This window comes from Sapajus apella, unplaced genomic scaffold, assembly GCF_009761245.1.
Source record: "Sapajus apella isolate SASKATOON/1434 unplaced genomic scaffold, GSC_monkey_1.0 scaffold25, whole genome shotgun sequence".
NCBI lineage: Eukaryota > Metazoa > Chordata > Mammalia > Primates > Cebidae > Sapajus > Sapajus apella.
The window spans coordinates 7,377,219-7,404,908 of NW_022436965.1; the positions used below are offsets into that span (position 1 = coordinate 7,377,219).

Sequence of the window (27,690 nt, forward strand, 5' to 3'; positions counted from 1 at the left end):
TTCACCTGTGAATTATTATTTGAATAATTACATAAAGTATAAATCTGAGTGAAATTTTGGGGATTTAATGCTGTAAAGAAGGGAAATCTTGATCTAGGGATATTTTCTATTCCATAGACATAAAAATGTTTGCTTGTGGGCAAGAGGGAGAGAGAAATGCCAATTATTTTAGCTCTATTCTAAAGAAAGCAAAAGAGGTAAAACTGTATAAATGTGGAAAAAGAGGCAGGGTTTCCTTAGGAAAATATTTTTAATGGAAAACCACAAAATAAATATTCAACATCTGACTTGATTCTTGAAACTGAAGGACTCGACTCCAGGAATATAGGTGTGTGTCTTTGTGTTCTTCCTACGAATAATGATCCCTAATATTACTTTGCTGTTTGTTTGTTTTGAGCTGAAGTCTCGCTGAGTCACCTAGGCTGGAGTGCAGTGGCACAGCCTCCCATGTAGCTGGAATTACAGGCGGGCACTACCATACCCGGCTAATTTTTGTATTTTTAGTAGAGATGGGGTTTCATCATGTCGACCAAGCCTGTCTCAAATTCCTGACCTCAAGTGATCTGCCCACTTTGGCCGCCCAAAGTGCCAGGATTACAGTGTAAGCCACCATGCCCAGCCCCTAATATTACTTTGGAAGCCAGCTGTATAAACATGAAATGGTTTTACCCTAATTTGTGATGAAAATGTATAATCAATTTTGTCTGGGGAAATAGGGAGATAAGTGAGCTTATGTGCCCGTAAGCATACGTAGCCACTTTGTTAGACTTCACATATGCACATTTCTTTCAAACCCAATGGACACTTAAGTCTGCCCCTTCAGAACAGGTATTTATGGTAGGGAAAGAATGTCTGCCTCGAGCTATTAGGGAAACTGAACTGGCTCCAGCAAACTGGAAGGTTTAGGCAGCGGGAGAATGACTCTGCTTCCTTCTTTACAGCCTAAAGTAATTTCCAGCTGTCAGAAAGTTGAAATATTGGACAAAATATTACCTAAGTTAAAATAAGCACCCCTGAGAATAGATCACTATATATATTAAGGAATATCTATTATGCAAGACTTGATATTCTTACATCTTATAAACCAGCTTTCGCTGAAAATAAACTCATTATTGTGTTTTTGGCTATTTGTTTTCATTGGCTGATACGTAGACTACTGGCATATTCCCAAAGCCATTACTCTCTAAGATTGTAACTTCCAGAAACAGTCTTAACAAATGCATCAGTAGAAACAACTAAACACTTAAAAACAATTGGTGTTTGTATTTAGCAACTGCAAAATTTTACCTAAAGTTGGCAGTATGCTTTTTTAACAAAGTTCTTTACTCACGCTTTTTATATTATTTTATTTTATTGAGATGGGGTCTCAGTGTTGCCCAGGATGGAATGCAGTGGCGTGATTTTAGCTCACTTCAACCACTGCCTCCCAGGTTCAAGTGATTCTTGTGTGTCAGCCTCCCGAGTAGTTGGGACTACAGGCACGTGCCTCCATGTCCGGCTAGTTTTTTGTATTTGTAGTAGAGACAGAGTTTCACCATATTGGCCAGGCTGGTCTCAAACTCCTGGTCTCAAGTGATCCACCCACCTCGGCCTTCCAAAGTGCTGGGATTACAGGCATGAGTCACCGTGCCCGGCCCACACATGGTTTTATTTGATCCATATAGCAAACCCATAAAGTACACTTGCCAGTAACAACTAAATTAATTTCAGTGGAAATGGAAGCATAAGAAAAATTTGCACCAATTAGACCTGTTAGTCTCAGTTTTCACACCCATATTCATTCTATTGCTGGAGTTGAAGTGGCTCAAGGTTGGTAACTATACACTTCTAGATGTTTTAACTTGTTTGTATTACTTAGGACTATTTCAGAAACAAATAACAGTAAACCTATTCAAATTAGAGTTTGCTCATTGTGTGGCTTTAGGCAAGTTATTTATTGCTAAGTCTTTATTATATCAACTGGAAGTAAGCCAAAGAAGGAATTTATTTATTTAACTGGGAAGTCTAATGGGTAGATCTAGCTTTAGGAACAGCTATATCCAACAGAAATTATTTCTCACTGGAGGCTGGGAAGTTCAAGATTAAGGCACCAGCAGATTCGGTGTCTGGTGAGGGTTTGGTGCCTGGTTCTTAGATGTGTCTTCACATGGTAGAAGGAAAAAATGAGCTCCCTTGAGCCTCTTTTAATCCTCTTTGAGCTGATGATCTAGTCACTTTCCAAAGGCCCTATGCATCAGTATGTTCTTGCTCTGCTCTAAAGAAATATCTGAGACTAGGTAATTTATAAAGAAAAGAGGTTTGATTGGCTCACGGTTCTGCAGGTTGTACAGAAAGCAGAGAGCGGCCTCAGGAAACCTTTACTCATGTTGGAAGGCAAGGGGGAAGCAGGCAGGTCTTTCATGACTGGAGCAAGAGGAAGTGTGTGGAGGGAGGTGCTACACAATTTTAAACAACTAGATCTCATTAGCACTCACTATCGAGACAACAGCTCCATGGGGAATGGTGTTAAACAATGCGAAATTGCCACCATGACCCAATCACCTCCCATTAGGCACCACCTCCAATATGGGATTACAGTTCAACACGAGATTTGGATGAGGACACAGATCCAAACCATATCACCGTACCTCTTAATACCATCAGCTGGGGCTTAGGTTTCAACATATGAGTTTTGGGGGACACAGACATTCAGACCTTAGCACCTGGTAAGGTATCTCTTGGTCTGTTCTCCAATCTCTGCTAAGAAGTCCTAGTCTCTCACTTAGGAACTAGCTATCATTTATTGATCATCTACTATATGCTAGGTGTCCTATATACCTTACGTCTAATCTTCACATCTCTGCAGCTTGTTGGGCATTGTTATCCTCATTTTACAAATGTGGTCAGTATAGCATAGCAGTGAAACAAGGGAGTAGCCTTGTATCAAGAGTAGGGCCTTCAATTAAAACTGTCAGGGTTTTAATCTGGTTCCATGCATACTAACAGTCTGACCCAGACCAGTTACTTAATTTCCCTGTGCCCTTGTAGGTTTACCTCTAAGATGGAATAAAATCATACAAACTCACGGAGTTATTGTGAGTGTTAAACGAGTTAACATCTGTAAACATCTTATAGTGTTTGGGTTTCTAGTAACACCCAATGAATGTTAGCTACTATTATTAATTTGGTGTTCCCCAGGGTTGAGCCTGAGGACCTCCTTTTCACTCTGTATATCTGTGTCTCCCTAGGTATCCTCATCTAGTCCCATGACTATAAATATAAGCTATACTGGAGACTCCAAAATTTATATCTCTTGGCTGGGCACGGTGCCTCACACCTGTAATCCCAGCACTTTGGGAGACCGAGGTGGGTGGATCACCTGAGGTCAGGAGTCGAGACCAGCCTGACCAACATGGAGAAACCCCATCTCTACTAAAAATACAAAATTAACCAGACATGGTGGTGCATGCCTGTAATCTCAGCTATTCAGGAGGCTGAGACAGGAGAATTGCTTGAACCCAGGAGGCAGAGGTTGTGGTAAGCCAAGATTGCACCATTGCACTCTAGCCTGGGCAACAAGAGTGAAACTCCATCTGAAAAAAAAAAAAATTATATCTTTTGTCAAACATACTTTTCAAACATTGAGTCAGCTCATGTCACTTCTCCACTCAAAACCCTTGGATTGCTTCCTATCCCTTCTCAGTGAAGAAAACCAGAGTCCTAGTCAAGACCTACAAGACCCTATATTATCTGTCCTACTTTTCACACTTGTCTTTGAGTGTGTTCCATATTCTTTGTTTTCTCCAGTCACCTTGGTGTGCTTGTCAAAAACCCCTAGCACTGTTAGTCTTCCAATCTTTATATTGCTTTATGCTAGCAATCCTGCCTGGTATATTTTTCCCTAGATGTTCAGGTGACACATGCCTTCACTTCATTTAGGTTCCTGTTCTAATACTGTCTTATCAGAGAGGCCATCCTTGACCACTGCAAATAAAAAAGGTTTTCTTTCTTTCTCTTTTCTTCACATTCTGCTTTATTTTTCTTTGTGGTACTTTTTACCATTATGTTTATTCATTTGTTTGTGGCCTGTTGTCTTCCTCTGGAATGTGAGCTGTATTAAAGCAGGGACTCTGTTTTGTTCATAGCCCCTACATCAGTGCTTGGTGCATGGCTGACAGTCAATAAATATTTATTGGTTAACTATAATTATGTCAGTTGCTTAGCTAGTGAGTGTCAGAGTTTCACACCCAAGTCAGCCTCCCTTTACAAGCTCTTGCTCTTTTTATACCACTAATCTGCATATCATATTAGGGAAGATACAAACCTCGTTATGAATATACATCAGTTCTTAGGAATGTTCTATTTAAACTAGAAATTTTGTGCATATTAGGTTTGATTTGCTATTCATCACAATTTAACAAATATTTACTCCACACCCACTACATGCTCTTGGATAAGGAAAAAACCAATGACCAACTCACTAATATGGGGTGGAAATTTATCCAAGAAACTTAAACCTCAGGATAGGTACATATTTGTACTTGGTAATCTCTAAATTAAGAATTATTGGCTCTGGCTGGGTCAGTGGCTCACGCCTTTATTCTCAACACTTTGGGAGGCTGCTGTGGGTGGATTGTTTGAGCTCATGAGTTCAAGACCAGCCTGGGGAATATAGTGACACCCGATCTCTACAAAAACCACAAAAAGTTAGCTGGGCATAGTGTCACATACTGTAGTCCCAGCTACTTGGGAGGCTGACATGGGAGGAGTGCTAGAGTCTGGGAGGTCGAGGCTGTGGTGAGCTGAGATTACACCACTGCACTCCAGTCTGGGTGACAGAGTGAGACCCTGTCTCAAAAAAAAAAAAGAACTATCCTCTATATCCAATCCATCTGCAAAGAATTATTGATTCTTTCTGTTGCATAAACATAGAACATCTGTCTTCCCTTACCATTCTCAACTTTACTCACTGTTTAAGCCAAATTTCAAAATCTATAAAACGTATCCTGAGACCATCTACTTTTCATTTCTCTCATCTCTATAAACCCCAGTCTCAGGACAACTCCACTTGCCTAGGTGATCAGATTTTCCTAAATGCTTTCCTTGTCTTCCCATTTGCCCTCCCTTTCCACCCAGTAGCCAGAGTAATCTTATAAAAATGTAAACTACATATTATTCCCCTGCTTAAAAGCTTCAGAAGCTTCCTTTTGTTATTATTCCACTTAGAAAAGTGTCTAACTCTTGCGGTAATCTACAAGCCCCATTTGATCTGGCCCTGATCACCTGTTGCCCAGTCTTCCATCATTTTTCCACTTGCCCATGCTTTTCAGCCACACCAGCCTTTTATTTCTGTGAGCACAGTAAGGCCTTCCCTGTCTCTGAATATGTAGACTAGCAACTCCTCCTGTCACTCAGGTCTCACTGAAATGTCACCTCCCCAGAGAGGCCTTCTCAGACTACCTGATTTGTTCCCTCTTCTCCACTCACTCTCTGCTCTGTCAGAGCATAAACTGCATTCACTTGCTGTGCATTGCACAATTGTCATCTAATATTTATGGTCTATCTTCCTCCAGTAAAATGGAGACAGTGACTTTGCTTTAGCAGCAGGGTTTATAACAATATGTGACACCTAGTGAGCCCTCAAGAAACACTTGTTGAATGGGAAGTCTTTGTCTCAACTTTGGTAGCTTACGTAGGATCCCCATCATTTTCCAAAACAGTTTTAGTAACTCTGCCCCCTTCATATTCTCTCAAACTGATAGTATTGCTTCACCCACAAAAAGGACCAATATAGCAGGGAAAGGGTTCAGATCTGCCCTATCTCTCTGCAGCCATCAGATCAAGAGTTGGTCTCAGCTCAATAGTTTGGAATCATTAGATAAGGGAAAAAGGAAAGGCTGAAACGAATACTACTGAAATAAATAATGGTCATTTCTCACTTAAAATTTTGAGGAAAAGAGAAAAAAAATTCTTAAGATCAAACATTTTTGAACTCGGAGATGTTAGAGAAAGTAGAGGGGACAGAAAAATGTTAGAGTGAGGAGGAAAACGGAATCAAGAGGAGGCAAGAGGTAGAAAGAGCTCATACCATGCTGTGAGCTCTTGGTTCTGGGCTTGGGTACTACCTCTAATCTTCTGGATAAACTCCAAGGAAGAGAGTGATGGAGTGAAGTGGGCTGGGGGCGATAGAAAGGATGGGGTGGGGCACCAGGACGAGAGAAGCTAGAGTGAAAGAGAGGGACGGAGGAGAGAAGAGAGCAGAGCAATACAAAAGCAGCCTCGGATCTTGCCGGAGCTGCAAGCGTTAAGGGGAGGCGGGGAGTGACGCGGTTTGCGTCTGGAGCGGCTCCTTGGAGTCCACAGCATCCACCGCCGGAGCCTCGCCTTCCTTTTTCCCTCTGCAGACACAACGAGACACAAAAAGAGAGGCAACCCCTAGACCTGCGCGAGGGACCCACTCGCATCATGACCGAGACCACCAAGACCCACGTTATCTTGCTCGCCTGCGGCAGCTTCAATCCCATCACCAAAGGGCACATTCAGATGTTTGGTGAGTCCGCCCGCCCACCTCTGGAAGCCGCTTCCGCTCCTCTCCTTTCCCAGGCACCTGTGTTTTCCAGGGCGATTAAATGGGAAGCCGTGTGCCCCTTCGGAGGGGTGCGCCGGCTGATCCCGCTGGTGGAGGTCGGCCCCTTTATTTTGGACTCAGGAGAGGGGAGGCAGACTGCGTTTCTGAGGCGTCACTTGCCGGGGCCAGACCCGGCTCGCAGGGGGCCAGAGGTGGGGGATGGGAGGGGACTGGAGACGAGTGTCGTTAGGGGCTGGGCAGGGTTCGAGATTCCAGAACTGGAGTGCGGCGGTGCAGTGGTTCGGCTACCAGGCTGGGAGGACCGGGATGGGAGCAGCGGTTGGGGCGCGGAGAAGGGAGGAGGGGGTTGGAGGTAACATGCTGTTTGTTTAGCATGGGCGGAAAGCGTGAAGGAGTTAAATGGTGTATGTGCCTCGGATTCGCAAACACACTCGCGCCCAACACACCAGTGACAGGGGCTGGGGCTTCAAGATTAATTTCAGGTTTGGCTGGTGGTTCTGGGCCGCCCAGGGACGAGTGTTTGGGAATTGTGGACTGTGTATTGCGCGCTCGAGGTGGCTGCTGAGTGAATGGGGAGGGAGCCCTGGTCCACCTAGGTTCGGCAGCAGGGATCCGCTACCTAGGAAGGGGAAGGGGCGGGGCGGCGGCTGCGGGAGGCCCTGCGCGAGCCGGTGCCGAAGGATCGGGGCCTGAGTTGGCTGAGGCTCTGCCCAGGGTGGCGATGGCACCCGGAAGGCTTGCGGCGTCTAGCGTGTGTATGAATGTGCGAATGAGTGTATGCGAGTATATGCGTGTGCGTGTTGGGGGGAGGGGACACATCATCACGCGTTTGTTTCTTAGAAGCTCTGGGGTGTGGAGCCAGAGACAGCGAGCAGGGGCATCTGGCTGGCCGGTTCGGGGTCCAGCAGCGGCAGGGGAAAGGTGATCGATGCCTATTGGAGGTCTTGCGCCACCAGTGGGAAACCACGCGGCTTCACTGGGCTCGTTGGACTCCAAGGTGCGGGGCTTGAGCCTTTAGACCCTGAAAGAGGGATGCGGAGGTCTCTTTAGAAGCAGGAATTGAGAAGTTAGAAGTTGAGGGTGCTTTTTCTTGGAACTGAGAGAAACGAGGAGTAGAGAAGAGCGAGTGGGCTGGGGATGGGTGAGAGAGTGGGTGGGAGGCCGTGACCTGGCCAGCCAGCAAAGCGCTCTCCAGAGGCGGCGGTGCTGAAATGCAGGGCGCGCCGGAGCTGGATGCGGGCACACGTGTTTATCCGGAGCCCTCCTAGGGAGGTTTTGTGAAAACCACACCACAGCGGTAAAGACAGGGCGAGGTGGCTCAGGCTAAAAATATTCATCTTTAAACTTAAAAGGTGCGCTGAACTGGGCTCTCTTGTTAAAAACCTCATGGAAAGAATACAGAATTACTTTGAGCTCGAGGGCAAATCGGGTAGGCATATCTACACGATAGAAGGAGGGAGGCTGATAGCCATCCCTTCTTCACCATTCCTTCAGCTTTTAAAAGTCTTTTATGAAGAACCAATGCCAACTTGCCTGTTAAATAGGACTTCTGTTCAAGCATCAGGATAGACAAGAGCATCTCATTGGTCTTCTAAGAAATATCAGTGCCCTAAGAACGCTCCAGTTTCACTTTCCTTTAATGCTGGTGTCTTCCTCCCTTTCCTTCTTTTCCTGTCTGTTCACAAGTCCTCTAGCACTTTATGTTGTTGTACTTTACTCCTCTCCCTTGACCAGGCAGTGATGGGTTTTCCTTTGGAACTGAGAGAAAGGAGGAGTAGGGAAGAGCCAGTGGGCTGGGGATGAAACTCCGTGACTCTAAGATTCTGTGGTAACCCAGCGGGTACCACTTCTTTCTTCCTGGAGCTAGGATGTAGGTAATTCCAGTTGTTTTAGATTACAAGAAAAACAGATTTGGATTGAGAACCAAATATTCTGCCTTGCAGCTGAAGATTCTTTAGTAACAGTAATAAAGGCTTTTGTTATGTGAATATTGTTCTGCCAGTTCTCCATGAGCTTCAAGGATAGACTGGAAATAGGCATTAGTTGCAGTGGAAGAGTTTAGATACAGAAAGGTGAAAGGAGACTTTTGGCAGTAGTGATTATTTACTTAGTTTAAGAACTGAGGATCAGGGTAGAATGTCAACAAAGTCCTTTGCATGTCCATTAAAGTACAGCTCAGAGAACAACACACAAAAAAGTATAATGTGTTCACTCACTATGGCTTTAAGGAGCTTATTACCTAATGAAGAATTTAGCACATAAGCAGGTGAGAACGAAGCAAGAATAAGAACACAAAATGCACATTAAACCATTTTTGGTAGAATCTCCTATTGAAATTTTTGAGCTCTGGATAAATTTTATAATTTATTTTTGTAGAGCAGTTTCTGGTTGACAAAGCCTGTCATCTATGCCATGTTACTTATTCCTATTAATAACCTTATAAGAAAGGCATCATTACTTCCATTTCTCTAATGAGAAACTGACAGAAGCCAAGTGACTTTCTTATGAACATGCATAGAGGATGGGTGGCACTGAGACTTGAGCCTCACATTCCTGAATCGTCTTGTAGAGGCCTTCATACTGCAACAAAGTCAGAAGGAAGTGCCCACTCATCTTCTGACTGCATAATTCCATGAACACTCTATTTTCATGAACCATATACTTAACAGAATTAAATTGCCCATTAACTGAGATTCCTATACATGTGTTTCCTTTAGATTTTTGTCTCATCTCTAAAGAAACCAGTTATTTATGAACTATTTCCTCCTTTCAAATGACTTTTTAAATTTTCTCCATGACAACATAAAAATAATGCATACAACTAAATTATCAAGTTTTCGGCCAGGCACAGTGGCTCACTCCAACAATCCCAGCACTTTGGGAGGCCAAGATGGGCATATCACATGAGCTCAGGAGTTTGTGACCAGATTGGGCAATGTGGTGAAACCCCATCTCTACAAAAAATATAAAAATTAGCCAGGCATGGTGGTGCATGCCTGTAGTCCCAGCTACTCTGGAGACTGAGGATGGCTCAGAGGTAGGAGCCTGGGAGGATGGCTGAGGTAGGAGCCTGGGAGGCGGAGGTTGCAGTAAGCCAAGATAGCGGCCCTGCACTCTGTTCTATGTAATGCAGTGAGACTGTCTCAAAAAAAACTTTTTTCAAGCTTTTTTAAAGGTGGCTGAAATTTGTAATAAATTTTTTTTAAAAAATAGACACAAATAGGGCTTTTAAATTAGACATTTTAAATAGAGCTCTTATATCTTGAAATTCAACTTCCTACCCAAGGAAAAAGAGAAAGACTATAAACAAAAAGAGAAGTGGTGTTCAAAACTAAAACTTTAGTTTTAGACTTAGTTTCTAAACTTACTCTTCATCTTTGTAAAGTAGCACTTGTACAATTCTCAATATTTGTAAAATTTTTTAGAATGAGCTTTTCTTTTACTCTGAAAGGGAAGCTGATGTTATTTCTCCTATTTGAAGCTATAGAAACATACTGGAAAAATAATATTTGTGAGAAATATTTGACACTTGTATACTCAACTGTAACTAAAATGCTTTCAGGGATAAGTAAAAGTTTTTGGCAAAGTAAACCCATAAATGAATGATGTCATATCTCATGGGTATGCCTTATTACATACAAAGAAAATATGGAATGGACTTTTTTAAAAATGTAACTTCTTAATTTTTAAGTATGTAGAGATTATACTTTAGTGTAGCTTTCTTCATATTTATATTGCTATATTTGTCAATAAATCTGCCACTGGAAAGTCAGAGAGCAAGTTTAAATAGAAAAGTAAGAAAGGACAGCTCAGATTAATTTGGCTATAAAAAAGCAGAGGAATTGGGAGATTTCATCACAGCAGAAATATTTCTTGCTATTTTTTGTATTTTTTTTCTATTTTAATGTTTAGATATAGGGTCTTGCTCTGTTGCCCAGGCTGGAGTACAGCAACAGTGCCATGGCTTCCTGCAGCCTCAGACTCCACGTTCTGCTAGTTGCAATTTAGATCCAGATCTACCTGACTCCAAAAACTATTTTGTTTTTACTGCACTTTGATATTGTCTCCAGAAATTACCAAAGTCTAGCGTTTTTCCTCCTTTTAAGCCAGTCAGAGGCCTGATGCCTGACATAGAGAGGGATAACCAGGTGGCAAGGAGTTAGTCATTCAGATGAAGTGGTTAATACCAGGGAGAGCTTTCTGAAATAAGCTTCAGTGAGAACAACTAGAACTGGAAACTTATGGCATACATTATTTTTGAAAATTAATATTTCTTTGGTGGGGCAGGTGCAAAAAGATCCACAATACTGATAAGTCAAATGATACAAGATCTACTTTAATCATTTTCCAAGTACCCCAGCCTGTGGCATAGTAGAGTTGCATGTTTAGGTTGGACGCATGCACATGGCCACCACCTTGCTCCACAGAAGTAGTCCCTCACCAGCATCCAGGAGAATGTGACCAAAAAGAGGAGGTCATGGTGGCTGTGACAGCCAGAAATGACCAAATCCAAATTCCATTCTTTTTCTGGGCTCAAGTGAACCTTTCACCTCAGCCTCCTGCATAGTTAGGACTACAGGCACCACGGGCACACCCTGGTAGCTAATTTAAACAAATATTTTAGAGACAGGGTCTTGTTATTTTGCTGAGGCTAGTCTCCAATACCTGACCTCAGGTGATCCTCCCACATCAGCCTCGCAAGTAACTGGCATTATAGATGTGAGCCACTGCATCCAGCTATATCCTGCTTTTTGATAATTGTAAAATAACTGGATTTTCCAGTTTTCCTATTTCAAAAACAATTTTTTTTTTGCTTTGAACCGGATCATTTGAAAAGACATAATCCAGCTTTGAACTGGATCATTCGAAGAGACACAGTTCAATTTTGTTCTTCTTAAAGGGTAATGAAGAAGGCCTTCTATTGTTGCAGAATTAGAGATGCAGCCCCTACTACTACAGCTAGAAACCATAAGAAAAATGAATTTGAGTTTCTGCTAATATATATATAGAACTGCTATAAATCAAGAAGCTGAATTCCTTCTTGATTTATAGCAGTTGAATATGCTTGAAATTCTTATATTAAAAAAGTAATTAAGCATAATGTGGTACTCTTTTCCTTTGTACCACTATCTCATTTGATCCTACCCTGTAAGGTAAACTGAATAATAGTATCATCCCCTTTTACAGCTGATAAAGCAGAGGTACATGTGTAAGTCATTGGGCCAAATTCATCAGCAAAAATCAGTATAGAACCACTTTCTTGATATCTAGACTCTCTCATTCATGGTGTTTCTTTATTATTCCCTTATAATTGCAATATCACCTACAAAAGAAGAAGCCATTTGAACTTAGCTGTCAACAAAGGGTCATGAGAAACTTTCAAATGCTTTTTCCTTGGCAACACAAGCCACCAACAAAGTATATCCAACAAAGATAACCATGTCTAACAAAAAAAGACTTTTTTTTCTGAATACTCTTTTATTTTTCCATTTAACTGTCATTGTAACAGTCTTTCCATAACTCCTCCAAATTCCTCCTTTCTCCCCACTCTTCTGTTACCTCAGCTAACACCTGTTCATTCTTCAGATTTTAGCTTTAACAGTGGTTTCTCAGGGAACCTTCACTGACTCCTAAATTATGTCTAGCTTCCCTGACATTTGTTCCCACATCACCTTATGCTTTCCAGGGGATAACTCTCATCTCGTATGTTTTACGGCTGTTTCCCATGGTAGATCTTAAGCTTTTTGAAGACAGAAACAATGCCATTGATATATTTCCAGGTACCTAGCATGTAGTAGGATATCCCTAATAGTTGTTGAATAGTTTTGTTAAATGAATCTATAGAAACTTTTTCCAGACAGAGGACTCAACCATGTAAAAAGGCTAGGGTGAAGAGACAGAATCATAGAATAATAGAACAAGGGTGGCTCAAGGAGAAGGGGAGTGAGAAGTGAGACTAGAGGAAGGGAGATGAATGTCTGAACACTTATGGAGGCTCCTAAGTCATGTTAAAGAATTTAGACTTTATCCCAATGACAATGAAAAGACATTGCATTGTTTAGTTTTGTTTTAAGAAAGATTTTTTCTTTCTTTCTTTCTTTTTTTTTTTTTTTTTTTTGAGATGGAGTCTTGCTCTATCACCAGGCTGGAGTGCAATGGTGTGATCTCATCTCACCACAACCTCCACCTCCCGGATTCAAGCAATTCCCCTGCCTCAGCCTCCCAAGTAGCTGGGATTACAGGCGCGTGTCATCATGCCTGGCTAATTTTTTGTATTTTAGCAGAGATGGGGTTTCACCATTTTGGCCAGGATGGTCTCGATCTCCTGACCTCGTGATCTGCCTGCCCCAGCCTCCCAACATGCTGGGATTACAGGCGTGAGCCACCGAGCCTGGATGACATTGCATTGTTTTTTAAATAGAGGAGTAACTAGCCATATCTTTAAATTATGATGTAATTAAATGTTGAATGTAGGTTAGTGAAGGGCAAGAATGTGGTGACCAGTTAGCCACATATTTCAGCAATACAGGATTCAAGCCAGAGAAGATGGTCACCTGGCCCAGGCTGGTGGTTTCTGGGATAGAGAATGAGTGTATCTGAAGGTTATTTAGGAGGTAAAAGAGATCCTCATTTGGTGATGTGATGAGTGGGTGATGGTGAAGTAGTAGCCCAGGGTAATTTGTAGGTTTCTGTCCAAGGTGGATGAAGAGAGAACACTAGAGGAGAAGCAGGTTTGGGGTTGGTGAGGAATGTAAAGATTCATATATCTGACTTTAAAATTTTGGCAATATGTGTTCTAACCAAGCGCTGATGTGACAGAATACCTAAATTGAAAGTTTCTTTGTGACCTGGGACATCTGGGTCTTTTTTTTGGAGATGGAGTTTTGCTCTGTCAGCCAGGCTGGAGTGCAGTGGCAATCTCAGCTCACTGCAGCCTCTGCCTCCCGGGTTCAAGCGATTCTCCGAACTCTTAACCTCGTGATCCGTCCACCTTGGCCTCCCAGAGTGCTGGGATTACAGTGGTGAGCCACTGCCCCTTGCTGATATCTGAGTCTTATAATGAAAGCTCCCAGTAGATTCCAGTTACATTATTAAGATTTCTTCGTGCAAGAAAGTTATATTTATTAGCAGTATGGAAATAAAATGATAAAAGAAAGGTTTTCTGTTTTCTTTAACTATAAAATGGAAGTGAATCAATATCCTAAATTTGACTCTTTGTTAGTATTGAGGCTGTAAAATTGAGCATAACTGATAACAGTTCACAGAACCACTTTTGACTTGCCCATCACTCTGATGATGACTGTGACATTATACTTAAATAGATGCTTGGGATTGGGCATGGTGGCTCACATCTGTAATCTCAACACTTTGGGAGGCTGAAGCTGGTGGATCACTTGAGCCCAGGAGTTTGCGACTAGCCTGGGCAACATGGTGAAACCCCATCTCTACTAAAAATATAAAAATTAGCCAGGCATGGTGGCACACACCTGTAGTCCTAGCTGCATGGGAGGCTGAGGTGGAAGGATCACTTGAGCAATGGAAGGCTGACATAGAAGGATCGTGAGCCCAAGGAGGTCAAGGCTGCAGTGAGTCTTGATGGCACCACTTCACTCCATCCTGGGCAACAGAGTGAGACCCTGTCTCAAAAAAATTAAAATGTAGATGCTTGGCAATCCTACCTAATTTGTTGGGAAGCTGAAGGTACACAAGTGGTAATTCATGGATCACTCAAGGTGGTTTTACTAGCAGGAGCAGTGTCTGCTCATGGCTTAAGAATAATGGGCTGAAAAAGAAAATGTAGATATTTTGTTCACACAAACAGGTGACTCAATTTACTTTTGTCTGCTGCACTGACTGACTGAGCCTCATGTGAAAACAACCTAACTGTAAGAGGCAAATCTCCTATCTAGAATTTATTCCAAACCAAGCAATAGGATATAATGAAGAACAGAGCTGATGTCCTAAGAGTTTTGAAATATTTATTTTCAGTTTCTCTTCTCTTTTTTGTTTTACTTGATCCTATTCTATATTTCTAAGCCTTTCTGCTTAGAACTATGAGAATTAAGGTAATTCAAGCTATTTCTTAAATAGTTTGAATTATGGCTTAATATGAACAACCTTTGAAATGTTATGGGTCTCAGAGAAACATTTCTACACAAATTTACAATTTTAGATCAAGTCAAATGAACAGCCTAAAGTGTGGAGGCAAACTAAAAAGCACAACTGCCAACACTCAGGTTTGAACCTCTCAGTTTCAAAGATATCCACAGACACGAGGAAAATGAAAAAGTAGACAGGTAATATATTTATTTTGTTATTTTTCTATTGTTAGGCAATAGTTTAAAGGTAATCCATGCATGACTGGAAGAGAGAATAAAAATCCAGTTTTGAAAGTGTTTCTTTGAAAAAATTCAAGTCTTAATTTTTTCAATATAATTGTCCTCTTGGCCACCAGTATAGTGTTCTGCATGTAATGGTTGCTCAATTAATATTTAATGATGCTGTGAAATATACTTTCTTGTATAGTTCTTTTTCATGTTTGGTTTTGGATCATTGTTAATTGCTCAAAAAGACCCTAACTACACAAAGTAATGCATTAAATATTTTTTTCATGCATAGTGTGGTAGCTCATGCCTGTCATCCCAGTGGTTTGGAGGCTAAGGCAGGAGAATTGCTTGTGCCCAGGAGTTCGAGGCTGTAGTGAGTCAATTATTGCAGCACTGCACTCCATCCTGGGCAACAGAGCAAGGCTTGTCTTAAAAAAAATTTTTTTAAAACATATTCAATACCCAAAATTTCGGTTAAACAAAGGCATTTGAAATAATTCTTTAGTATTTGATGTTTCAGACTAAGACCTGAGACATAGGAGCTCATTTTATAGAGAATTATATAAATTTATTTATGGATATATTCCATATCTCAATATATGTAAATACAGCATCAGTTTACCAGGAGGGAGTTTTCCATGGGCAGAGATCTACCAATTACAAGCACTCAATTGCATGGAACATGTTTGCTTTTGGGGGATAGTTTGACAGCTAGCCTCAGAAGTCTTTTAGCTTAAAAAGATCTTTCTTTTGGTGGCTTACATGGTGTGACCATGCCGTCCTCCAGATATTGCCTCCCTCCTCCTTTTACACCTTCCAGGGTCTCCATGATTTGTAAACTCTACAGCAAAGACAAATATTATGACCACTACCAGCCACCTCATCTTCCCCATTATCATCCTAATAATGAAGCCACTTTATTTGGGCTTCTTTAAACCATATTGCCATTAAGCTATTTCTCATTAAATTTAATGTATAATTCTCTTTAACATTATACAAGTGAGCCAGGCAGGAAAATTCTTATAATTGTGGCAATAAGGGGTTAACAGAAGGAAGTAGTAAGGGAGCAAGATTCTGAGGCTAACCCCTGGAAGTGATGGCAGCTAAATAGCGTCCTTTTTCTGTATTTTCTCCTACATCAAATTGCCTCCACGTGAGTAGACGTGCTGCAACATATTGACCTCATTTAATATTTACCAGGCAGTAGAAGAGATAGTAAAGCATATTCCCTAGATAAGACTAAATGCTGATAGTTTTATTCTTGTTCCTGTTTCCTAGACCAAAAACCTTGGACTAATGCTTAATTATTCCCTGTTTGCACACACTATTTATGTCCAAATGGTTTGGAATCTCTTTATCTTCAAAATATAACTAAGACCAACCACCCCTCTCCATCTACATCCCTGGTGCAAGCCACTGTTATCTTTCATTTGAATTATTGCAATAGCCTCTTAACTAGTCTCTCTGCTTTCACTATTGGTCACAACACTCAATTCTTAAAAATAATCAGAGTGATCCTTTCAAAATGTAAGCCAGATCTAAGTCAGATCATGTTGCTTCTTTGCTGTAAATCCTCCATGGCTCTGTATCTCACTCAATCAAAGTCAAAATCGTCATCATGGCCTACAGGCCTCCACGTTCAGCTACCCTGCCCCCACCTCCACCCAAACACATCCCTTCTACTTCATTCTTAGCTCACCCCATGGAAACTCCTTGCTTTGGCCTTGGAGTCTTTGTGCTGAATGTTCCCTCTGCCTGGAATGCCTTTCCCCCTGTAGCCCATGTCTCATTCACTCCCCTCATGCAGGTCTTTGCTCAAATGTAACCTTCTCCTCATTGTCCACTTGGCAAATCTCACTCCCCTGATCACATATTAAAATTGCACCTCACACACTCCCAGTCTCCCTTATTCTGCCCTACTTATATCTTTTCCCCTTCGTGTTTATCACCTTTAAACAAAGCGTTATTTCTTGTTTTCTTATGCTTATTATTCGATGCCTGTCTCCCCAGCTAGAGCTCCTCAAGAGCAGAGATGTTTGTTTATTCTGCTCATTAATGAATGTCAGGCTCCTAAGACAGTGCCTGGCACACAGTGAGTGCTCAGTAAATGTTTGTTGAGGTCAGGCATGGTGGCTCATGTCTGTAGTCTCAGCACTTTGGGAAGCTGAGGCAGGCAGATCACTTGAGGTCAGGAGTTAGTGTCCAGCCTGGCCAACATGGGGAAACTCTGTCTCTACTAAAAATATATGTATATATAAAAATAGCCAGGCTTGATGGTGCATTCCTGTAATCCTAGCTAGTTGGGAGGCTGAGGTGGGAGGATCGGATGAACCTGGGTGGTGGAGGTTGCAGTGAACTGAGATTGTGCCACTGCACTCCAGCCTGGGTGACAGAGCGAGATTCCATCTCAAAAAAAAAAAAAAATAGTTTGTTGAATTTGTGAATGAGCAAATGAGTGAGGTGTTAGAATCCTCATCTCAAGTCTATGGTAGATGTATGTGCAGGAAAGTCAGGAGGGCTCCATGGCTATTGATTCATTCAACAGATGTTTATTGAGTTATTAATGTGCCTCAGGCACTGTGCTAGGCCTAGAAATACGAAAAACGATGACACTTCTTATGTCTCAGAGAGACTATCTTCTAGATGATCTCTAGAGGAGATAACAAACTAAAAGCAACTTAGGTGAAAAGTGTTATAAAAGAGGTGAGAATGAGGTAAAGTGGGAGCATGGAGGAAGTTACCACTCTGGACATGGTAGATGGGCCATTAGAGCAGGTGTTAGAGTTTCAGCTTGAGAGTAGAAGCTGCCCAGTGGACAGGATAGAGAATGGCATTCTTGGCTGGGCACGGTGGCTCACACTTGTAATCCCAGCACTCCAGGAGGCCAAGGCAAGAGGATTGCTTGAGCCCAGGAGTTGGAAACCAGCCTGGGCAACATAATGAGACCCCATCTCTACAAAAATTTTTAAAATGCCCTGGTGTGGTAGCTCACACCTGTAACCCTAGCTCTTTGGGAGGCCAAGGTGGGCAGATCACCTGTGGTCAGGAGTTCAAGACCAGCCTGGCTAATGTGATGAAATGCTGTCTTTACTAAAAATACAAAAAAATTAGCCAGGGTGGTGGCTCACATCTGTAATCCCAGCTACTCGGGAGGCTGGTGCAAGAGAAGCGCTTGAACCCAAGAGGCGGAGGTTTCAGTGAGCCGAGATCACGCCATTGCACTCCAGCTTGGGCAACAAGATCGAGACTCTGTCTCAAAAAAAAAAAAAAAAAAAATCTGGTGTGATGGCACATGCCTGTAGTTCCAGCTGCTTGGGAGGCTGAGGTAGGGGAATTGCTTGAGCCCAGAAGTTCAAGACCAGCCTGGGCAACAAAGCAAGACCCCATCTCTTTAAAAAAAAAAAAAAAAAAAAAAAAAAAGAAAAAATTTAAAAAGAGAATGGCATTCTGGGAAGGGAGCAGAATATGTGTGGAAGCCTCAGCAGCATGGCACATTAAGGAATCCAGGGAACTTGCTAGAGTGTGGGTGGGCACAGGAAAGGACAGCAGATGAGAAATCCAGAAAACATGTTATGAGGGGGGCAGTGCCAAGGGGTTCAGATCTGACCCAGCATTTTTTTTAGTGAGCCTTGAAAGATGATGGGCAAAGGAGTGCATGGCAGATATTGGACCTGCATCCCAAATGTCAGTGTTCCCTCTGTTAGCAGTTCAGTAGGGAGCTGCCATTGTGATGTTATCTAAACATTTGAAAGTTGTTATTTCTGTATTACTCTTTAAAGGATTTTTTTTTCTTTCTTTTCATGATTTTATTGTTTTCTTTTATCTTTTTTTTTTTTTTTTTTTTTTTTTGAGATGGAGTCTCACTCTGCTGCCCATGCTGGAGTGCAGTGGCACTGTCTTGGCTCACTGCAACCTCTGCCTCCTGGGTTAAAGCGATTCTCGTGCTTCAGCCTCCCAAGTAGCTGGGACTACAGGCACCTGCCACCATCTCAGGCTAATTTTTTATTTTTTATTTTTTGGTATTATTTTGGTAGAGATGGGATTTCACCATGTTGGCTGAACTGGGCTCAAATTCCTGACCTCAGGTGATACACTTGCCTCAGCCTCCTAAGGTGTGCTGGGATTACAGGTGTGTGCCACCACACATGGCCACGATTTTATTATTTTCTGAAATGGAACCATTGTACATTGTATAAGATATATCTGTTGATGAAATATACAAGTGAGAAATTCTATTGCTGTACAACCCACCAAAAGAACAACAGCAAATAAGCAAAAAATCACTCCCCTCATCAGTTGTTCTTGCCTAGTCTAGATCTTACTGTGCTTTACTGGAATGTGCCTGTTGCTCAAGTATTCTCAGATTTAGTGAACTCAGTTCACCCTAGTTTTATCTTCCATGATTTTGTGGGATTTGGGTATGTGCCTACTTTCTTCTCCACAGGCTTAATTGTCTGAAAAGTAAGCACTATGGAGACCCTGAACTAAAACACTTGTTTTTAGCTCAAATACTGGAGGTTTGATCAAGTGTATTTCTATTCATATGAAACTATGGTTCTGGCTGGGCGCAATGGTTCATACCTGTAATCTCAACACTTTGGGAAGCCAAGGTGGGAGGATTGCTTGAGGTCAAGGGTTCAAGACCAGCCTGGGCAACATAGCAAGATCTTATCTCTACAGAAAATTTAAAAATTAGCCAGGTGTGGTGGTGTGCACCTGTAGTCCCAGCTACTCTGGAGGCTGAGATAAGGGGATGGCTTGAGCCCACAAGGTTGAGGCTGCAGTGAGTCATGATCATGCCACTGTGCTCCAGCCTGTCTCTGCCACAGAGAGAAAGAGACATTGTCTCAAGAAAACAAAAACAAAAACAAAAATCTATTATTCTTCATGACTATTGAAATTATTATGATACCATTTTAAAGGCTCAGTAAAGTGACACTATGGTAAGGGGTTGGGTTTTCTGATGCTTCATTTACTCTTTAAATTTTAATTTATTATTTTTTTAATTTTTAGAGACAGGGTCTCACTATATTGCCCCATCTGGCTTCCAATTCCTGTACTCAGGTGATCCTCCTGTCTCAGCCTCTCAAAGTACTAGTAATACAGGTGTGAGCCACCGTGCCCAGCCAATGCTTTATTCTTCAACGTTTTTCCAACCCTTCATCTGAGTACCCACAGAGAGGTAGAATACCTCCTCCATGAAGTACTGAGATTAAACTATATCCATGACTATTCATATTTCTTTTGAAATATTTATGTGCTGATAAATATTTATCAGTGCATAGCTCATCACATAAACTATAAGATCCTTAAAAGAAAACATTTTTTAAGAGACATGTCATTTGTTTTAAATTAAAATTAAGACAATAAATATTATACATATAAATTCAAGCCATAATTGATTCATTTACCATGCACCAATCTTGCGAAGTACCATTTAAAATTATTTACTTGTGATGCCCCAGGGAATCAAATGTATAGATAATATATCAGGTTCTCATGCTGTTAACAAGATTGACAAAGAATGGGTAAAAGCCCCAGTTTTTCCTGTCACTCCATTTTTTCTCTTTATATGAAAACTAATAAACTGAATGGCTATTGATTTGGGAATACACTTAGTCTCCTGGAGACTTATCTTTCTCATTTATGAGGTAGGCTGATTGACATAACTCAGAGGTTGGCAAACTATGGCCTGCAGGACAAATGTGCTCAGCTACCTGGTTTTGTAAGTCCTGCAAGCTAAGGGTGTCTTTTTACATTTTTAAATGGTTAAAAAACATGTAAAATAACAATAATATTTTGTGACACATAAATTTTATAAAATAAAATTTTAGTATTCATAAAGTTTTATTGGCACATAGCCACTCTCATTCACGTGTATATTACCTCTGGATGTTTTTGCATTGAAACAACAGAAGTGAGTGGTTGTGACAGAAACTTTATGGACTGCAAAATCAAAAGTATTTACTATCTAGACATTTACAGAAAGTTTGCTATCTCTGGTCTAGCCTACTTCTGGGTGTTGTTGGAATGGAAGTACCTAAAGGGTTCTTAAAATAGGAAGTGCTGTTGAAGTCCATTACCCAGAGAAACTGTTTAATGAACAATTTTCAGTCTAAACTAAATCTCTAAAAAGACTATTTAAGTAGCAAATGTAGTTTCAATTTCATAATTGTAATTTTTCTGGCTGACTGGGTAAATGGCCATGTCCTTGGTGGAGATGATTTTCTGGTGTTTGGTTTACAGTGGACATTGATTCACTACCCTGGCTAATGTTGGACATTTATCTGCTGTTGAACATTAAGTATGCTTTCTCAGAACACATTTATCCTTTTCTTGTTTCATAGCTACCTCCTTCTTTAAATTTAATATCCTACAGACCTTATATTTGAGGATTAGAAAATAAGCACACCAATTGCATCAGGCTTTTACACGGTGCTCTTGCAGTCACGTCTAGTTTTTCTGCAGCATCTCACTTCCCTGGGAACTTTAATAGCACTTGGTTTGTACCTCTCTGATAGCACTTAGCACATTATGCTGTGGGTTGTAGCTATTTCTGTCCATGCCTCATATTATCTATCAGACAAAAGATCTAGCCAAGGTCATATTTTTTTTTGTATCTCCTAAGGTACCTAGCACAGTGTTCTAGGAACATGGAATATACTTTAAATATTTAGCAAATGAAGGAATATTCAGAATTTCAATGTCTAGGGAAAATAGGAGATCAGAAAAAAGACAAGCATTTAGGAACCAGAAAATACAGGAAAACTGAGAATCACGCAAGACAGGACCAAAAAATAGGGCAGGTAGCAAACACAAGGTGCCAATGACTTAGGGACTTCAAAATTGGGATAATTCTTGCCTCAAGATAGAAAAGCTCATGCTTCTTCCCAGATATCCGCAGTGGGAACTGGCAAGTCATGTTTGGGAGCTATGAAGTGTGAAACTTGGCAGGAGTGAAACATATGGAGTCAAGTGTCCACTGGACACTTCAGGCAGGTGCATGGGATGTGTAGGAATGATTTTGCAGTGAGGCAAAATTAGGCTTAAGAATGGGAGAGAAAACAAAAAAATTATAAGTAAATAAATAAATAACCCATCTCTAAAAGAGTGGGAGAGCAAGCCAGGCATGGTGGCTTACACTATAATCCCAGCACTTTGGGAGGCTGAGGCAGGCGGATCACAAGGTCAAGAGATCGAGACCATCCTGGCCAACATGGTGAAACCCTGTCTCTACTAAAATTACAAAAATTAGCTGGGTGTGGTGGCATGCATCTGTAGTCCCAGCTACTAGGGAGGCTGAGGCAGAAGAACTGTGTGAACCCAGGAGGCCAAGGTTGCAATGAGCTGGGATTGTGCCACTGCATTCCAGCCTGGTGACAGAACGAGACTCAGTCTCAAAAAAAAAAAAGAAAGAAAGAAAAAGAAAAGAAAGAATGGGAGAGCTGTTGAGTTTTATTTTGATTTTGTTGCTGTTTGAAAAAGGTTTTAGGTACATGACACCTAATGAAGTGAAGCTTTGTAAACTACTTACTCTTTGGGCAAACAAAACGAACAAAAGCCATTGGTTTATCAATTGTAAGTTTTCATCTTCAGAAATCACAGAATCTCCATTTGAAGCAGATTTCAAAATTGTGCAGATAGTCTTCCAGTTCTGAAATCCCTTTTAAAACATTTTTAGAAGTATCTGTCTAACGTCTGCTTGAGATCTTTCAGGCCCAGAGAATGCACTATCTTCCAAAGCAGCCAAATAGCACTTGGCACAATTGCACTTTTTCCAAGATTGTTCCTTCTATCTAGCTGACCCTGGGCTTCCTGAGACTCTCATGTGTTGGACCTAGGTCTTTTCCTCGAGATCCATGCAGCAAGTTTAATCTGTCTTCTACTGTGAGACATTCAAATAGGTGGAGACAGCTACTCTGTCCTCCCAGAACCCTTCTGTTTCGGCTTCACAAGCTCTAGTTCATTTTACCTGGATGTCTTACATTCCCAGTCTCCCTAGCATCCTGCTTTATCTCCTTTAAACATACCTGCATCATCTACATCCCTCTAATGTTCAATTCATGATGCTGCTTTCTGATATGGCCTGATTGTGCTGTCTTATCTATCACTGAACTTAGCATAGTGAGTAATCCCTTTATTGTGGCACTGTCTCTCTCTCTTTCTAACTGAATCAAGTAAAGCAAGCTATAGCTACCTGCATGTTAAAATGTCCCTGACATTCTGAAAAATTTGTCATTTGGTGGACTAACTGCTAAACTATTTCAATTTATGAAAAAATCTAACTGGAGTATTGTCAAGATGTGATATCTTCCAAAACTTTGCAGGTCAGATCACATACTTAGTCGTGTGAGATGTCAACCACACACTGGGAATAACATCCTGCCTTTGGAATACAAAGACACTATGCGTGTTCCCATGCAGGGCTGAGACTAAGTGTTTCTGAATTCTGGAATTATCAAGTTTGTTTTTTGATATTTCACTGAAAGGGCTGTTTTATTAAAACAAGCTCTCTTGAGATGAAACCTTGTCTCTACAAAAAACAAACAAACAGAAAACAATAAAAATTTTAAAAGTTCTGTTGAAAGCTCCAGTCAACTCTTGTCCTGTCTTAAAGTCTCAGTTTTGTCTAGCTCCTCCCTCATGGCCATGTGGTGGACACTTCCCTATTCCCAGGGCTCCCATGCAAGTGGCTAAATGACCTTCCATGCAATGATGTCTTTGTCCCAACAGAGGTGGATAGTGTCATATTTACATTGGGAGAGGTGGAATCTTTTAAAAACCAAATAATAAAAAAGCCATTTTTCTTATGAAAAATTCTAAACATATGCAAAAGTAAACAGAACAATACAATGAACTTGATGTACTTATCACCCAGCTTCAATCATTATAATTCCTTGCCCGTTTTGATTTTTTGATACCCCAACCCACTTCCTGATCTCTGCCCTAAATGGTTTTGAAGCAAATCCTAGAATCCTCTTGTTTCAAAGGTGAGATCCTTCATTTCCTTTCCTTCCTTCCTTTCTTTCTTTTCTTTCTTTTTTCTTTTCTTTCTTTTTTCTTTCTTTCTTTCTCTCTTTCTTCTTTCTCTCTCTTTCTCCTTCCTTCCTTTCTTCCTTCCTTCCTTCCTTCCTTCCTTCCTTCCTTCCTTCCTTCCTTCTCTCTCTTTCTTCCTTTCTTTCCTTCTCTTTCTTTCTTCCTTTTTCTTTTTTTTTTTTGACAGAGTCTTGCTCTGTCATCCAGACTGGAGTACAGAGATGCCATCACAGCTCACTGCAACCTTGACCTTCTGGGCTCAATTCATCTTTCCACCTCAGCCTTCTAAGTAGCTGGGACTACAGGCAGACTCCACCACGCCTGGCTAATTTCTGTATTTTTTGTAGAGATGGGGTTTCACCATGTTGCCCAGGCTAGTCTCGAACTCCTGGACTCAAATGATCTTCCCACCTTGTCCTCCCAAAGTGCTGGGATTACAGGCTTCAGCCACTGCACCCGGCCTGAGATCCTTTTAGTTGGTACATAATTGCTTCTCCATCTGACCTGCATTTACAGACAGGATGTTTTTCCTCCCCATTTTACATTTGTTTGCTTGACCATTTGGGTTGCAGACAGGGCTGGTATGGAAACATGTCCAATTCCTAACTTTGAGCAGATATAATAATACTTCCACTCTAGACCACAGCGGGTGACAGTTTAGCAATGGCATTGCCTTTAAAGTATGGGATTGATGGTCTTTCACATCTTTCTCACATCATGGGGGGCCTCCAAGGCTTCCCTTCCGAGTAGAGCTTCTACTGGATACAATGGGCCATTCTTCCCCCATATGGAACATTTAAGATCTCTTTCCTTTCAGAGCAATGAATGTATGTTAGAAGATGTTCCTGTATCCGGGGTTCTCAATTTGGAGGCCCTCGAAAACCAGTATTTCTCATCAGTCACAATAAGGGTCTGGGAACTGCTTCCAGAATTTCTAGGCATATGCGTTCCCACACAATATGACACAGGCTAGCTAAATATAACATTGCATTTCTGGGGCCAGGTGCAGTGGCTCACGCCTGTAATCCCAGCACTTTGGGAGGCCAAGGCGGGTGGATCACTGAAGTCAGGAGTTCAAGGCCAGCTTGGTCAACATGGTGAAACCCTGCCTCCACTAAAATACAAAAATTACCAGGGTGTGCACCTGTGGTCCCAGCTACTCAGGAGGCTGAGGGAGGAGAATCGCTTGAACCTGGGAGGCAGAGGTTGCAGTGAGCTGAGATTGCGCCACCGTATTCCAGCCTGAGCAACAGAGTGAGACGATCTCAAAAAAATAATTATTATCAGTTTGGTGAGATAAACTCCTGCTGATCAGGAGTCCTAATAGGTAGCTATAAATATCTTTGATGAACAAAAATACGGACTTTTTTCTTCCACTTCTTCACAAGAGGAGAAAAATAATTATACAAATCCTGTTTGGTGACAAGGTTGTCCCCTGTAATAGCATTTAAATTTTTGGCTTCTGTCTGGCCTGATTTGAACCTCCGTAAAGAACTAAATAAAATCCTTCTTACTAATTCCCTAATCCTTCTCTTATGCTGCATTAAATCAGTTTTTCAATGTGTATTGTCATGCAATTTTGTTGTCATTTGCATTTAAATGTAGTGAATAAAGAACTCCCTGCTGAACCCCTTGTGGAATGTTTAAGCCCAACATCCCAGTTTGCCCAGTAAATCATATGGCTATGAATATTCATTAAAAAGGCCTGAACAACTTCTCCCTGTGGAATTTGCCCTTTCCGCTGCACTTGCTCTGTTAAGATTGGTTCTTTGTGATTTCATCTGTGGTCTTACTGAGCTCCCACAGTGGATGGAAGGAATGGTAGGGAGGTGGATAAGGGCAGTCTCTTGAGTTGGGACTCCCCATAGCTACTGAGATGCTTTAATGTCACTTTTTTTTGGCTTTGCTCCTCTTCAGTTGTCCCTTCCCCCTACTCAATAGAACCCATAGTAATTTATACACACACATTTCTTTTACATGCAGATTGGTTTATTTCAGGCTATTGTGATTAAACATTTTTTGTTGTAGTTGTTTAAAGAAATTGAGAAACAATATGTGTTGCAACCCGGCCAGTGCGAAATCACCACTGAGACAAAGACTAGGCCAAATTACAGGGTCTTTATTGCCGGCGGCCAGGGAGGACTGCCTCTCTAACCCATGGCCCTGAAAGGAGGGCGTCAAGACCTTTTATGCCAGTAAACCACCTCCTGGGTGGGGGGGGGGTGAGCGTAGGGGCTTTGGACAATCCAGTTGTTACTTAAGCAGTTCATGGAAGTCAAGGTAAGCCTTAGTTTACACATTGCCTGTGTAGGGTGGAAATTACAGACCTTAGTTACTTATTACAAGTTGCAGGGGGCAAGATGGCGTGGGTTTGGACTGCTTGCCTGTCATATTAGGGTTACAGAGAGCGCTTTCAATGGAAAGCCAAGGTATGGTCGAGGTATGCAGCTTATGGGGCAATTACCATGTCACATATGTTTCGGCAGTCTTAAAAAGTTTGGGAGGGAGGAAAGAGGAATAAGATATGATGTTGTTTGGCTGGCTGAGGTGGCTCATGCCTGTAATCCCAGCACTTTGGGAGGCTGAGGAGGGTGGATTGCCTAAGGTCAGGAATACGAGAGCAGCCTGGCCAACATGGGGAAATCCATGGTGAAACTCCTTAAGTCATGTGTCCGAGGCCAGCCTGGCCAACATGGTGAAACCCTGTCTCCACTAAAATACAAAAATTAGCTGGGTGTGCACCTGTGGTCCCAGCTACTCAGGAGGCTGAGGGAGGAGAATCTCTTGAACCTGAGAGGCAGAGGTTGCAGTGAGCTGAGATTGCACCACCACATTCCAGCCTGGACAACAAAGTGAGACTCCGTCTCTACTAAAAATATAAAAATTAGCTGGGTATGGTGATGGGTGCCTGTAATCCCAGCTACTCAGGAGGCCAAGGCAGGATAATTGCTTGAACCCAGGAGGTGGAGGTTGCAGTGAGCCGAGATCACGTCATTGCACTCCAGCCTGGGTGACAAGAGTGAAACTCCATCTCAAAAAAAAAAGAAAAGAAAGAAAAAAAGATACAATGTTGTTTATGCATGACGTGATGTTTTATTGCACAACAGCAGCTTTGGGGTCAAGTCCAATCTGTAGAGATTAAAGGAATGGGGAAGAGGAAAGAAAACCCAACTTGTCAATTAGGTGATGCTCAGCTTCCTTTTTCCTCCATTTTTGAACTATTCCCAGAGGGAACCTGACCAAAGACTTTTGTAAGAAGTTACAGATACTCCTCCTGCCTTGGGGGAGTTCAACAGGGAGCAGCAGTGGCCTGACATCCCCAAAAAATTTTTTGGCCTGTGTTGTGAGCAACTCTACACATCCCCTCCAATAAATAATCACTATAAACTAATATATGAACTAGCATTTATTGAGCATGTCAACCTAAAATAATCAAAGGTCAGAATCTAGTTTAAATAGAGTTTATTCAAGTGCAGAGTTAGAGGATAGCAAGCTGAGAAGCACAGATTTCAAACAATGGAAGTCAGTGTTCTGAAGTGTAGAAGTTTGGGATCAATTATACACACAAATTTTACAATTTGGGAAACCTAACAAAATTTCAGCATCTTTCTATATAAGGCTTAATGCATAGCTACAACAATCCAATTTGTCAAGATGGTCTTATTCTTTTAGGAAAGGTATATTTCGCTTTCCACACTGAAGATGTAACAGACGTAGGGTCTTTGGCACTATCTGAGTCTGAGTTAGGTTCAAGACAGT

At 41.6% G+C, this 27,690-nt stretch overlaps 1 protein-coding gene across 1 annotated transcript in view; it reads left to right on the forward strand.

The window, feature by feature from the left end:
• Positions 1-6,217: 6,217 nt before the first annotated feature.
• NMNAT2 (nicotinamide nucleotide adenylyltransferase 2) overlaps positions 6,218-27,690 on the forward strand; it is a 172,465-nt gene continuing 150,992 nt past the window's right edge. The window contains exon 1 of the mRNA XM_032291188.1: positions 6,218-6,529. Coding sequence (XP_032147079.1) covers positions 6,445-6,529 — 85 coding nt within the window. The 5' untranslated portion in view covers positions 6,218-6,444. The remainder of the gene's footprint in view (positions 6,530-27,690) is intronic.